The sequence below is a fragment of the Phaethon aethereus genome (genome assembly GCF_964289735.1).
Source record: "Phaethon aethereus genome assembly, chromosome: 1".
NCBI lineage: Eukaryota > Metazoa > Chordata > Aves > Phaethontiformes > Phaethontidae > Phaethon > Phaethon aethereus.
This window is the reverse complement of record NC_138575.1, coordinates 45,478,451-45,494,113: the sequence shown is the minus strand read 5'-3', so window position 1 is coordinate 45,494,113 and position 15,663 is coordinate 45,478,451. Positions and strand designations below refer to the sequence as shown.

General features: G+C 41.0%; 1 protein-coding gene across 1 annotated transcript; it reads right to left on the bottom strand.

Moving 5' to 3' along the window:
• Positions 1-144: 144 nt before the first annotated feature.
• On the bottom strand, positions 145-3,909 carry RPS16 (ribosomal protein S16). Its single transcript, XM_082014486.1, has 5 exons — positions 3,859-3,909; positions 3,005-3,106; positions 2,149-2,245; positions 490-537; positions 145-358 (listed from the first exon to the last, which is right to left on the bottom strand). The coding sequence occupies exons 1-5, from the start codon at positions 3,904-3,906 to the stop codon at positions 213-215; spliced, it is 441 nt and encodes a 146-aa protein (XP_081870612.1). The 5' UTR covers positions 3,907-3,909; the 3' UTR covers positions 145-212.
• Between the last annotated feature and the right edge of the window lie 11,754 nt (positions 3,910-15,663).

The window sequence follows — 15,663 nt, the reverse complement described above, 5'->3', positions numbered from 1 at the left end:
GACCTTATCTATCTAGACTGATTTACTATGAAGGAATAAAAAAGAACTGCCAACAGCCCTGATTTTACTTTAATATCAAGTTTGATACACGAATTGGTTAAGTTAACACACAGTGAAAAGATTTATTTACCCACACAGAAAAACACAATTTAGAAACATGAAATTTATCAAATTCTCTTTATGTTTGACTGTCGCATGACTGTAGAACAATTTTAACGGTAAGATTTCTGGTAGCGTGCACGAGCACCAGGTCCTCCAAATTTCTTGGATTCACAACGGCGAGGATCTGCAACCAGCAGAGTCCTATCATATTGGATTAGAATATCCTTGATCTCCTTCTTGGAAGCTTCATCAACATCTGGTTAAAAAAAAAATCTTCCATGTGAAACTTCTTAAACGGAACAAATCCATATTAGTATTTTTTGCACCAAAACTACCAGCAGCCATACATTTCCACTCAAAGCTAATACAGCAATCAAAACAACTTACATTTTTGATAGTAAGCCACCAATGCTTTGGAAATAGCTTGACGGATAGCTGTTAAAAGAAGATAGTGGATCAGTAAGGATTGCAAATGTATTTAAAACTGAAACACGAAGTGCCAGTTATCTGAGAAACTCGCCGTCTTGTTTTCTGCCAAATTGTCCTTTCCCTCCTTAATCTCCCCTCCCACATACTCCACGTGACCTTTACTTTGGCAAATGTGAAGAAATCTGTGCCAAGAGGCCACCCACAGTTCATCTGTTGATTTGACAACTGCCAGCTAGCCAAGAAATTGTACTCGATCAAGGGCAGTCTTGATCACCTTCTCTCCTGAGTACTAACATAGGTTCACCTTCTACCTACAAGCAGCCAACTTTCAAAATCCTTAGAAACACAGTTCTCCGAAACGTCTACACTTTTCAACAAGGATAAAATTGGTCAGTGTGTTCAAACTGACCTCTGCTGAGACCCGCCCTGGAGTCCTGCGTCCAGCTCTGGAGTCCTCAGCACAGCAAAGACATGGACCTGCTGGAGTGAGTCCAGAGGAGGGCCACCAAAATGATCAGAAGGATGGAACACCTCTCCTATGAGGACAGGCTGAGAGAGTTGGGGTAGTGCAGCACGGAGATGAGAAGGCTCCAGGGAGACCTTACTGCAGCCTTCCAGTACTTCAGGGAGGCTTTATAACAAAGATGGGGACAGACTTTTTAGCAGGGCCTGTTGCAATAGGACAAGGGGTAATGGTTTTAAACTAAAAGAGGGTAGATTTAGACTAGATCCAAGGAAGAAATTTTTCACAATGAGGGTGGTGAAACACTGGCACAGGTTGCCCTGTGGTAGATGCCCCATCCCTGGAAACATTTGAGTTCAGGTTGGACAGGGCTCTGAGCAACCTGATTTAGTTGAAGATGTCCCTGCACATTGCAGAGGGGTTGGACTGGTTCCAACCCAAACTATTCTATGATAAAGACTAAGGAAACAAAAGGGACAACAGGATGGTACAAGCAGTTCTTCCAGCACACCTCAATAAAACAAGCCCACAGCATAGTAACACAGTAATCAGAACTCAAACCAGGAGTATGGGAGTAACTGTAACGATGTTGATGTTCTAGCAGATAACAGCCTAACAAGATCAGCATTTTGATGAAAATCTCAATTTTCTGAAAAATGAATGCAGTCAACTTTGAGATTGAAACATGTCACTGCTCTTCACGCAGCTTCAGCTCCACTTCACTAACCTACACCCAAACTGAAACAGCAAAACAAATCTATCGTTTCTAAAAGGCAACTCTATCAACAGCTAATGCAACTATGTTCTCAATCCTTTTTCAGGTCAGTTGAAAGATCCTTCTGAACAACCTGGAAATTTACAACTAGAAGTATAATTTCTAATGGTAAATCCCCTTTTCCCCTCCCAAAATCTTTGTGCTCAGCTGCACTCAAACTGTCCTGTCACACTGCAAGACACAGATTCACTTCATTCAACTTACTCTAGATGTTACAGCTTGGCCCATAAAACATAACCAATAAGCCCTTATGAAAAACTACATTTGCACAGTGGAAAAAGTAACAGAACATCAGGATGCACTATTCTAAACTCAAGCCTCTTAAATATGTGGCGTGACCTGTTCTAGCCCACACTGGAGACCCCACACAAAATCATACCGTAGATTTGTGCTACGTGGCCACCACCCTTTACGCGGACTCTGATGTCAACACCAGCAAACCGTTCCTTCCCCAGGAGGAGGACAGGTTCAAGCAGCTGGGAAACAAAACACAGAAAGATCTTTGTGATCAGAAACAAGGATTAGAGCTTGTAGTAGGTTTACCAGATCTAAAGTTATTGAATGTTCTGAGAATTGGAGTCTTGCTTTTACAAGCACACATCCAAATTAAGTACACCTCTTGCAGAGCTCTCTGACATCTAATATTGCTGTTATAAAAGAAATTCACTCAGGTCTTGCATTTATTTAAGTTTCATAAATCTTAATAGTAAAGCATGTGCACACAGGAATTAAGAGCAAGGGAATAGTTTAAGTAGAATGCCATAACTACATCAGAAAAATAAAACATTTATAAAAATTGAACATCTTAAGTAACTTGTAGCTGGTGTTCTCCACTATTTATTATAGATTATAGTTATCTAGTCAGTTTTAGATTCTCTTAGGAGTCTTCAAACAGCTATTTTATTAAGTCCTAAACAGTCTTTAGAAAGGAGGGTTTTAAATCACCCATTTCAATTTAAAAAAACAGGTCTGAAGTGCTGAAAATACTTCACATAATTACATTAACATATATGAATCCAGTTAAGCAAAAAGCCCACCCTTCCCAACAAGGCACTCATAAGAGGACAGTTTCCTGAATTTTCATAATGGCATCTACATTTCAGGTAATCAGGTTAACACACAACCAAAAATTTAGTACTGTCAGTAAGGCCAGCAACTCTTCTCCATCCCCAAGCAGTTATGCATATAAAGGTGTTTTAACATCCAGGATAGGGTGAGGTTGGGTGGATGCTTACTTTATACTGCAGAGTTCTGGGCTCAATCATTTCCAGGGGTCTTCCATTCACTTTAATGAGGCCATTTCCTCTCTTGCAGTGGGCAACCGCAGTTGCAGTTTTCTAAAAATCCAAATGTGTATTAGTATAGCATTTCATTTTTGCACTAGCAGTGTGAATTTCTATTTAATTTTAACAATCTAAAAACCTTAGCTTTATGCCCAAGGTTAACATCTCACACTCAACAAAACGGTACCACTCCTTACATTCCCAGATACTAACTGATCCTAATGAAATAAATTTATCTTTAATTTATAATTATAAACGCTATGTAGTTATAAGATTTAGTTATAAATGGAGCAAAGATACCCTCGCCGTTCTGCAGTACGGTATTTTTGTGGCTCATTTCCTCACAAGAGCCTGTTACCTTGAATTATTCGAATCACTGGATCCCAGCTATGCGAACTTTATCCTCCCAGCACCACCTCATAACATGGCTCTCGGACACCGGCAATAACGAGCCGGGCCCCTATGCCCTGGGGACGACCGCGGCGGCCGCTCTCGAGTACTCCCAAGAGAAGGGGCTGAGTTCCGACCCGGAGGACCTGGGCCCACTCGGACCCCAAGATAGCAAATCTTCCTCCCCAGGGACACGCCGCGCTCCGGCAGGGACGGAGTGCGACACGTGGGCTGCCGAGCAGGCCTCACCACCGCCGACCCTCCCGCGCACCAGCCCCGCCACACGGCCCCGGTGAGAAGCCAGCGACACTGCTTCCGAGCTGGGGCCGAGGGAGCCCGAGCGCGTAAGGCCACAGGGCGCGGCCCAGCCCGAGAGCGAGGAGGAGATGGAGCGGGCCGCCGCGCCCCAGCCTCACCTTCCGTCCGAAGACCTGGACGCTCTGCAAGGGGCCCTTGGCCGGCATGATTCCTCCTGCAAGAGAGGAGGAGACGGCGTTAGCGCTGTCGGGGCAGAGGGCTCGAACAGGGCACCAGAGACCGGAGCCCCCCAGACACTCACCCTCCTCTCAGCGGCGGCACCGGGAAAAGGCCGAATGGGGTTTCCCGACCTCTTCTCAGGGGCAGATGGGCCGTAAAGCGCAATACCGTCTTCCGGCAGTGCGACAGAGCGCTTCTCCACCCCTCCTTTCCGCCGTCTGGTTGCGCTTTGCGGCAGCCCGGAGCTGGGTGGTTAGGGACGCTTAGGCACGACTCTTCCGTGAAGCGGCGTTGACGGCCCCGGCAGGCTGGGGGCTTGGCTCTGCGCGGCAGAGGGGCTGCGCGTCTGCCATTCCGGCCTCTTCTGGAGGGGCTGCGTTTGCCGCCCGCCGCTGGCAGAGGGGCGCGGCCCCCGGGCCCAGCGGCTGTCCAGAGAGACTTGGTAGGCGGTGAGGAGCGTTAAACGGGGCGGAGCGGGCCTTCTGTAAGGCTGCCGCTTTCGTAAGGTCCTCCGCCTCGGCACGGTGGGTGTGGGGTCACCCCACTTCTCCCCCTCCCCGTTTTGCTCAGCGTTTTGGTTTTTTTAAAAGTTACTTTTCATCGCACACAGAACTGCCTCACTTTTCCCTTTGGATGTCACAGGGTGGGGTCCCGTTAGGCTCTGCGAGCGCGGGCAGGCGTTGTCCCCCGCTCAGAAGCCGGCTTCCGTCACCTGAAGCTTGAATGCTTCTGACCCTGCCCGCCGGCCCCTCCCGCCGCTCCGCCGGGGGAGCGGGGGCGCCCGGCCCCGGGAAGGAGCCCGGGCGCCGCCCGGAGGAGGCCGAACGCCTGGGAGAAGCACAGCCCGTGCTCGAACGGGTGAGGTTAGGATGGGGCGGGGGGGGGATGTCACTCGCTGCCCGAGCTCTGGCGTGGGTTACAGCAGCTTGAAGGGCTTCTTGAGAGGGACAGAGAGAATGCACAGCCTGCCAGAGGCTTTGTCTTTAGTTACTTATGAGCCCTCTAGTGCTGATACCATAGCCGACCTTTTGTCGGGTGTCCCGGTGACGGGCAGAACCCAGCTGGGCTTCTGGTATAAAAAGAGCAAAATGCTGGCGTCCCTGAAAGGCTTAGAGGCACTCTTTGGATCTCCCTGAGATGCAGCAATACAAACTGCGTCTTGTATATATGTATATAAATACATCACGGTTTTTAGTTTTAAAGTTTGGCTGACTGCTGGAGAAGATGAAGCATTAAACCCTGTATTCTGTTCTAGCGTTGCACACTAAGGCATATTCCAGCAATTCTTTATATGCACTTAAATACTCATCAACCATTACATTTAAGATCAAGTCAAGGAGTTCTTAGATCAGGGCATCCACGGAGCACCATCAATTTGAGCTTTTATCTCAGTTTTCCTTGTTTAAAATCTGTCATAAAACATGGAATTTAAGTCCTTTTCAGACTGGAAATATTTTACTTCTAAGGCTTGGTATTTAGTATACAAAATTTTCCAGAAGGACAAAAGCAGAATCTATCGATGAAGCGAGGTCATGCTTAGATCCTTTAAACGGTAGAGATTTGAATTACTATGATTAATTAGAAAGTTGACTGCTTAAATGAAACAATCAGTTCCTTTGTCTTTGGGCAGGATTTTAAATACTGAACATTAGTCATCGGTCATGTGAGGATTTAAACAAGCACTTAGCTTTATGCAATTTGAGTGATTAGTTCAATTCAAGTGAATAGTACTGTGCAGAACTTGTAAGATTTAGCACATCTCAAACCCCCAATTGTACAAAGCTTTAACATGTGACCTGAAAAGTGATATTTTTTAAGGCTGTTTCCTAAGGAACAGTGTTTCTGCAGTCACACGTGTCCACCATCACCTCTTTCCCCATCATTGGGGGGAACTTCAGTTAGTTTTCACAGAAAAATGGAAATTTCAAAACCAATTTAGCTTGTACCTATTTTGGTGAAAATAGGTGGCTCTGTACAAGAGAGATCTTTTATTTGCATAATGAAAGCAGATGCAGGACCTGAAATATTAAACATTACAAAACCTTTATTTAGGTGAAAAAAGAGAAAACATAATACCTAATTAACCTAGTTAGAAAAAAAGCTTCAGCTAAGCCTTATGATCAACCCAAAGGTGAGCCATTAGTAACTAAGTTTTGTTGGGTGTTCAGGGTCCTTTCAAAGGAAAAGAAAGCAAATCTCAGTCTGTTCTGAGGTCTGCTAATGAAGGCCTGTGTTTTAAATACACCATTAAATAGGGGGTTTTCAAATGTCTGCTTGTATAAAGCTTACATTTTGGGGGCATGCTTTCTTAGGTCTTTCAAAATTCATCCTCATTTGGGTGTTCATCTGCTGCATGCTCTTCCTGGAACTGAAAATATTCACCTTGGAAGACCCTGTGTATAAAGCCAGTGGTATGCCCACACTATGTATCTTTCTGTTTTCTGTTAGCAAAATAAGAAGATAACCAACATATATTGATAGTGTTGCCTGGAAGATAAGGTTAAAGGCTTTGTGCTGAGCTAAAAGGCATTTAGAAACCACCTACCACAGAAATCAGTCTGTGACATGAGAAGAGAGAATTAGATCATAAATTTCCCCATATACAAAAGAAACAAAAAGATAGATACCAGAATGGAAAAAACCCCTCGGGTGAGATACTATGCTTTTAAGAAAAGTCCAAGCACTGACAATATCCCTACTTAGTTTTACTGAGCACAGAATACTTTAAAATGGTATCTCAAATTTCAAAAAGAATAACATGGTAAGAATCTCCAAGTATCACCTACAAACTCTTGTCTTCACTTCCTTTTTGTTTGTAAAATAATTGTACCTGTGGAATGTAAGGCACTTGTTTGGCAGCCTTTTTTTTTTTTTTTAACCTTACTTTGCACCAGTGTGAAGAGTTATGTAGCATGCAAAACAGTGAATAATCAGGCCCAGAGAAATTAAGGCGTATTTGCTGGTGAACCACTCTTACCAGAAAGAGCATTTCAAGAGAAAGTCAACAGGTTTGATCCCATCTTGATAGGGAATTGTTACTATTTCCTTACAGGAGGAAAAATATTTGGATTTGACTCAAGTCTAAGTCCTTGATTTCACAGTGATTTTGTATTGTACTAACAGATGATCTCTTGTGTGTCTTTGTACCAACAAGTATCTTACGTGGGTGTTTAACGAGGCTTTAAGGGCTTTGAGAGTCCCTCACTGTCTGACCTCTTCTGCTGGAGCTGCTTTGACCTCATTGCAGGCTGAGGTGTAAGATGCTGCTGCGACCTACTCTCCTCCTGCAGACCAGGCACATGCATTGCTGTGCTCTCAGTTTGCTGGAAACAGCTAGGGTATGGCAGCAGGGCGTAGTGCTATAGGGGAATGCCTCTGACGATGTCTACAATTGTTTCCTTGACAGGAGCGCAAATGTTGCATAGGTAACATGGCTCCATGGGGAGGAGGGCAGGAAAGGAATGGCAGGAAATGGGCAAAGGTGGACTAAGAGGAGTCAGTGAGCTGGGCAGAGCATCCTTGTACCTGTTCATTTGGAAATTTGCCAGTGTGGAGCATATGGAAAACTGCAGTACAAAGCCTGGGTGTCAGTCCACTGCCCACCAATGCTGTCAGGCTGATGTAGTGTAACCAGTGAATTTTAAATGTATACTTATTCGTTACTTGAATGCTAACAGAGATTTTATTTAGCGTCCCTAGGCAGGAGTCAAATCTATTGAAGATGTTTGCTATTTGTTTGTGTGGGGTTTTTTCCTGTGCTTTTTTATGTGGTCTGGAATTTAAAATAACAAGTGACTGGACTTCCATGTGAAATCGTGATGTTGGATCTCCACTTGGACCTTGTCATCTTTCAAATCAAATTCACAATTAAGTTCAAAAGGTAAACATTCCAAGAGGACGGCATTTTAGTTTCCAGTTAACACAGCAGTACGTAGCTACTGAGAGCATAAGGAAACAAAGAGTCAAGGTCAGTAAGTTAACAAGGCCAGCTGTAATGTGACTCTAAATTTCCTCATATTTAAAGCAGAGAAAATGCTCTCCATGGAAAAATAGTGTGAGAATCAGTGAGATTATTATCCTCATGTATTATCTAAAACATTAGTAGAAAGGTGAGAGCTATGGCACAACTTGGTCAGTTACTTCTATGTATATTGTCACAGAAAATAAAAAAAATTGTTAAAGGGGCATTTAAGGGAAATAGGTATAAACATTTATTCTACATAGTCCATAATCACATTTTTTTTAAAAATCTATGCCTTCTACCAAAATGTCCCAATTTGCAATTGAATTATACATTTTAGGATTTTTTTAGCAGAGTGGATAATTTTAACCAGGGAAAAGATCTGTTCATATTTCATGCATGATAAACAAAGCATATTCCCTGAAGTTTTTACTTCAGACAGCAAAATCATCTCTATACACTTCAGAAGGCTTCTGTCTTGTACAGATTTATACCTTTTGAAAATCAGTGGGTTCCTTTACTGAGAAGTATAAAGTATTTAGGGAAAGAAGATACCGATGTGGGTTTTTTATGGCAGCTCTTACAATCTGGAAGATCTGGGATACCAGACTATAGTTCTCGTATTACATTTTGCAGCTGATGTGTGTTTGATGATAAAGTGTAATTAGCTAATGGATCTCATTATTTCTGATGCTTACTTTTCACAGATCATGTTCATCCAGGCAGCAGCTGAACAGTTTTCTAAACTCAATTAGTGCAAGAATGCTGTGACCAATGGAAAAATGTTTGATGCATGCCAGAAAACAAATCTTCCCAGCTCTTAGAAATATGTTCTGAAAACAAATAAGGATCACACAAGATTTTTGTATTAATAAATATTTTTTCCTAAGAAAATATTTAAAATCTAAAGCAAAATTTTTGATTTAATTATCCTTCTTTAAGGAAGCTCTTTAGCATAAGCTCTGGAACATAAGGATATGGATTATCCTGATTGGTGTGAATCCTGACTCCCATTACAAATTATAAATATTAATGTTACACTGAGATTGAAAACAGAAGCCAATTTGTAATGTAGAAATTGACACAGTGATAGGCATATTCATACTGAAATTCATTGCATGTAAATAATTAGCAATACAATAGGTCACTCAGGACCCACTCTTAGCATTGCTACCTGGGAAAAATCACAATTAATGATTGTCTTGATTTTAGTTTTGAATGAATACGGTAGCTCTTTCAGTACAATAAACAAAAGAAATACAAGGCCTGTCTTGGATCTGAACATAGAGACAGACATTAAGGCTCGTTGTTTTAGATCTGTAACCTGACTTGTTGCTGGAATCTGAAAAATGTTGTGACCTAAATTTACAACATGCTTCCTATTTACAGTGGCTGGAAATTCATATTATCAGTTAACATAGTTTAGCTGGAAAGTGATAGTGTATTTACTGTTCATTTTAGAATCTGTCCGTATAGCAAAGGATAAAATCTAGGACTTGAATTTGGAATATGACTCCATCTGTGTTCAACCTCTCTTGCAGTATACAAGGGTTTAGCGACATTTATTGACAGTAACGTAGAATTACTTAAAACTCTTCTATACATCCACAGAAGCTGCTTTTAAGTATGTGTGCATGAGCTCATACACTCACACTTTCATATGCCAACAGGAATCAAAGTTGTAAGAAGCTGACCGGGCAACAACCCAGTACCCCCAAGCTACACAAATAACCTAAGAAGTAAATAGAATCACGTACATGAAACAATTTATTTTTTTTTAGAACAGAACGGCATCTCCAAGCTTCCTGCTGTATTTTGCTGCCCCTGGAGGCTGCTTCTTGGTTTAGTTCCCTTTTTTAGAAACTGAACACAGCAGGGTCCAGTGGGATCCAGCTGCCCTCTCTCAACTCTTCTGCAGGGAGAGGAGTTGTCCTGGGTCTTAGTTTCCGCAGGCCTGTTGGGCTCCGTTCTGCTTTTCTATGTTAAAGAAATTTGGTGACAAGTGACTGTAGAAATGGACACCTATTTTGCACATCTTTAAAATACAGGCTTTTTGCCCCAGTTGTTTTAGTTATGTTCAGATTACAAATACGATACCGCACTCCATGGTCTACATTGCTCATTAAATCACACTTTTGAGATAACGCATACAGAAAGTTGCTATCTTCTAGGTGGATGAAAGGGTGCGATTATTGCTATTGACTGCAGAAATGGACTATTAATTATGCCCATGCTTAATTTGCTGAAACTTCAATCGTGGTTTAGAGCAGAAAGAGGTAGGTTTCTGTGAAGTTACATTAATCTCTACTTGAGGTCATTTCTATTTCTGATTTTGAATCTGTTTGTTGTTTCAAGTGAAACATTTTCCATTGCCTGTGGTAAGAGGGCAGATAAGGCAGGAGTATCAGAGCTCGTGAACTGTTGTGTACTTACTGACTTACCAGAGAACTGAGACATTTTCTCCAGAAACTGGAGCAGCTGAACTCTGAAGGAGAATGAACTCTTTTGGCAAGGCTTTGTAAGGGCTCTGGATGGAAAATCTTGTGCTTATGAAGCAGAGAGAAACATAGTGACTGTCCATCTTGTAGCATTAAGGGAAAATAATAATACATTTTATTCACACAGGGCTGAATACAGCTAGGTTATCAGGATGCTGCATGCTGCCAGGAATCATGGAAGCGTCAAATCCAGCAGAGTCCCTGTCTGGTGCAGGAGTGACAAAATGGTTGTTACCTGTTGCCAGTGGTAGCTCTTGACCTGAGAGAGAGGTCAGTTCTCAGTCCCTTGTTACATGTTAATAGCTGATGCATTTTAAAGTAATCTGCCCACCCTCACCTAGCCCTTTGTTCAGGGATAGCGGTGAAGAAGTTGTAGGGTCTGGTATCTCCAAATGGCTCTTCCGTAGTTCTTTCCTCCCCTGTTCCCAAGAGAATCTAGCCTGTAATATCTACCCACTAGGAGATCTACACACAGTTCACAGAAACACAAACACATGCAGTATTACAACACACGTATTAAAATTACATTTTTTTACAAGATCAAAAACAGAGAGGAAAAAATAAAGTGCTGTGGGAAAGAAAAATGTCTGTGGAGGTTTGATCATATGTGGGCCTGTGAATAACACTCAGGAGACTATAAACTTTAGACAAACCAGATGGTTAGACAGCAAACCAGATGGTTTTATTTATGCAGACAAAGTTCACATTTAGTGAGGTACTTTGGTCTTCTAGGGAAGGTTTCACACACAAAGCAAAAGAATTATATATGTGTCCTATGATGACGGACTGGAACATTCTTACAAATCTAAGTTTCATCAAGTAGTCTACTGTCCTTTTGATAGAAATTTCATCATAATTACATCTTTGGGGTACTCGTTGGCTGCTCTTGTACATGGTGTTTCTTCTTTTTACTGCAGTAGCATCCAAACACTTTAGTGAGGATTATGAGCAGCTTTTGTTATGTGTCATAAAATTGCATAGGAAGATATAGTCCTTGCTCAGAAGAACTTGGAGCTTAAAGGAGACGAAATGTAACGCAGGAGTTGACCAATGATAGAGGAAAGTAAGAGAGAGACTATAGGCTGTAACTGATGAGTTTCAATTAGGAACTAACTCTCCTTTTCAGTATCTATGAAGTTAACCACACTGATCTTGTCCTTTGGTTTTAGTTTTACTGCAAACCCAGAAAGTACGCTTGTCTTAACTATAAACTATATGCATACTGACTTCTCTTTCTCTTTTTAAAAGCTGCTTCATCAAGCCCTGTTAAAATCTCAAGGTCCCTTGAAATGCCCTGCTTTGTGAATTGTCATCTATACTCATTCAGCTGTGCTTCAGCTGCTCCAAGAAACTGTTGCCCTGTCTGGTGGGGGTCAGTTCTCTGACAGAATGGCAAACAATAGGTGGATTCCAGATTATTTCAATGCAAAGTCAACGTGTTAGGCTAAAAACCTTACACTTGCTCTACTGCTCAGATAGTAACCTCCAGCAACACAGCAGTCATAGCAGTTTATCATCTATAATGTCTTAACACAACTCTTTTTTGAGTGTTTATGTCATAATTTCATGACCTTTTGACCCTGATTTTTTTTCTTTCTTTTTCTGATAGGTGCTACCTATTGCTTCTTGCTGATCTTAGAAAAACATATTTCTGGAAAATGTATTTCCACAATCTTAACATAGGTGTGGCATAGTGACATGTATATTGTGATTAGCAGATTAAGAAGCAAAAAAAATTGCTTTGGTGACTTTCTTAAAGTAGTTTGGGAAAAACAGATGCATGAACTTTTATCATCCATTCCTTATTAAGAATTGCACCTAAACTGTAAACACCTCTTCAGCAGAGATCTATTCTGGTCTCTTTTCCTATTTACATTCCATCCAAATTTCAGCTTTGCTGAAAATGTCATCTTATCCATATTCTTGTTCAGCTATTGGTTTTATAAAAGTGTTCTTTAAGGATTATGAGTCCTCGGTAGAGCTATGGGGATTCAGAAAATACAGAGCAGATAAAAGATTTCACTGGTAGCAAAAGTGTCAGACTGATCTAAACGTTAGAAAGACTACCTCATGATTTTTACTGGAAAGTATTAACTTTCCAAACTAGATATCATACAAATGATGGCACTAGTGTTGCATCTATGAACTACAGCAAAAGGAAAACATGTATTTTTAAAAACCAAAATTACTTATTTAGTTCTATGGCAATCAAAATCAAGAAAAAAGTACAATATCTCTATGAGAAAAAACTGATCTGGAAGAAAAAAATACAAACCAACCCACTGAGCACATCAACACAGAAATTATAGTTCCCCTACAAAATTTGAGACCCATAGGCATTTCAAAATGTAAAAGAAATGAAGTAGAATTTTCCTATAGTTACTGAATACGGACTAGAGAATAATAATTCCAAAGCAAGACACCTCTCACAGTGCGAGATATGCATGCTTTGTACATGACCTTTCCTGCTCTAACAGGCACCTTTGATGCTGTTTTGTTTCTGTAGGTCAGATGCTGCTTTGGACTACATGGGAATCCCTGAGTTTGTCACATTTTCTTCATGAGGAATAAAAATATCATGTATCAACCCTATCAAAGATATTACTCAGAACAGTGAGAAATAATCCTCCCAGTGATCATCTTGCACCTCAAATACTGTGTTGCGCCTTGAATACTGTGTTCAGTTTTGGGCCCCTCACTGCAAGAAGGACATTGAGTTGCTGGACCGTGTCCAAAGAAGGTCAATGAAGCTGATGAAGGGTCTGGAGCACAAGTCTTGTGAGGAGCGACTAAGAGAACTGGGGTTGTTCAGTCTGGAGAAGAGGAGGCTGAGGGGAGACCTTATCACTCTCCACAACTACCTGAAAGGGGGTTATGATGAGGTGGGTGTTGGTCTCTTCTGCCAAGTAACAAGCAATACGACAAGAAGAAATGGCCTCAAGTTGTGCCAGGGGAGGTTTAGATTCGATATTAGGAAAACTTTCTTCACCGAAAGTGTTGTCAAGCATTGGACCAGGCTGCCCAGGGAAGTGGTTGAGTCACCGTCACTGGAAGTATTTGAAAGACTTAGGCCTTTTAAATGGTGCTTAGGGACATGGTTTAGTGGTGGACTTGGCAATGCTAGGTTTACAGTTGGACTCAGTGATCTTAAAGTTGTCTTTTCCAACCTGAATGATTCTGTGATTCTATGATCGTTGCCTGTAGTCTTACACAGGAGAAGATACTGTTGATGCAAGCTTGCCAAGTCCTGTCAAATTAAGACGTTTGGAGAGTAATGTAAGTATGGAAATGCAAACTCTGGTGATTTTATACCACACAGAAATCAGGAGGTAGAAGGGAAATGAAACACAGGTTTCAAAAATGCTTAAAATGGTGTGGCATTTAGGTGTCTAACTCCCAAAGGAATACAAAACCTCTGCCTTTAAGTAACCTGAGCCAGAGTTCCGTTTGCAGAATGACATAGATTCATAGTCTATATCTAACTGAAAGTTAATTAATTAGACTTTTTAAAGTATCTGTAACTTTTGAAAATAGGACTTGTATTCATTATTACTGGAAGCACTTGGAACATTTATTTTCCATCTAGCATGCTGTCTGTATCAAGGGGATCAGCCCTTTCTGTTCTAGCAAATCCATTATTTGGTAGGGGCTGAAAGCAAACAGGTCCAAGTATCTCACAGACAGGCCGGGGTTGTGCTTGGGACAAATGCAGCAGGGTACTAAGGACTGAAAGTATGTATTCCATTGGATTTAAAGATACTCTGAACTGTTATTCTTACATAAACACTTTTTCTTTTCCTTTTTTTTTCTCCAAGATTGGAGTTAAAAGCTCTTCAAGTCTGTTTATTGTGCATTCTGGACTTAGTTGCTAGTCGTTTATTTTAAGAGTTAAAGTGTTTTGACAAAAAAGTCCCATATAATCTCTACCATGTAATTCCATTCCATAGTCATTGACATTTTAGATAGATAAATCATCAACGTAACTTTTCAGAATCTTCCGTCATCCCCAAATCAGTGTAATGATAATTATGCAGTCTTGCGACATCATATGGAGCTGATATAAGTAATTTTTTTTTCATCTATAGACAGCATCAGGTTTCAAATCTGTTGGATTTTGATTTTAATGTATTTGCTGTTTATACTTTTTTAATTAAAATAATAGAACACTTGAGATTTTCCATATTGTATTAATTTTTAGAACATCATTCATACAGTTCACATGTAATAGAAATAATTTTAATCATGATTCAAGAAAATATTAAAATGCAATATAGTGATTTATCATTTTGAACTTAATTTTTTGCAGTTAGTTGTATCTCATATGAGCTTAACAGGATACTTGCCTTTCAACAGCACAAAAAGTCAAACCATCATTTGTGGAAAAAAAAAAAAAAAAGACCATCTTGTCTCTGTGTGATCTCAGCCTGTGCATGCATGAATTTCCTCTATGCAATTATCAAATCCTCCGAATACAAAGACTTAAAAAAACTAACCAATAGTTCTGACTGAACATGTACAGAGCCTTTGCCTTCAGCATCAGAAGCTCCACAGTCCCCGTCAGTCTTCCTGATTTAATTTTAATTCAATGCCTTTATTGATTGCTCACAAAATGTGGCCATTTGGAAACCGTAGCAACTGAAATCGTGCTTTATATAAAGCAGTGTCAGTGCAAACTTCCCTGCTTAGAGTTTGCAATGCACATTTTATCTAGTCTCTATGTTTTTTATCTGAAGTCTCTAGGTTCCTGTTAATGTCTGCATGTTTGGGTTTCAAATTTTGTTGGCATATATCTCTAAGTAATGATGTGACAACTGTTCAATAGGTAGCTCTGGTCCAAATGATACAACTCTGCTCTAAAGACTATATGTAGTTATTCTTTCCCAAACATCCAAAAGAAACGACCACTTTAAGGGCTGTTCCGAGAATGAGAAAGTAATCTCAAAATGCACTTTCTTTCTGCTGTTCCTGCATTAACTCTCCAGAGGAAAGACTGGGCAGAGGGTTTAGGTCAGGCAGAGGGTTTACACCTTTTAGAGTGCCAGCTCATACCACTCAAACTACACTGTGAGGACCACCTGATGATTGCACATGTGACTGTTGCAGAACTGTCTAGTGATCAGACCGCCAGCCCTTCTAATGTGAGCTAGATTTGAAATCAGTTCACTCAAGGTGACCTTTGCAACTTCTGTCATCTGTTTGGGGTCCTGTAGATGTGCTTGTTACTGAAGGCCCTCTCAAACAGCACTGAAAACCGTGGTAGGATGGTTTTTTCAGCCAATGATCTA

Excerpts from the sequence above, each read along its gene's own strand:
- RPS16 (XM_082014486.1), bottom strand. The coding sequence starts at position 3,906 with ATGCCGGCCAAGGGCCCCTTGCAGAGCGTCCAGGTCTTCGGACGGAAG. Across the intron at positions 2,246-3,004 it reads CCAGAACTCTGCAGTATAAA|CTGCTTGAACCTGTCCTCCT; the intron begins GTAAGCATCCAC and ends TTTGTTTCCCAG. Across the intron at positions 359-489 it reads GGTGGCTTACTATCAAAAAT|ATGTTGATGAAGCTTCCAAG; the intron begins GTAAGTTGTTTT and ends TTTTTTAACCAG.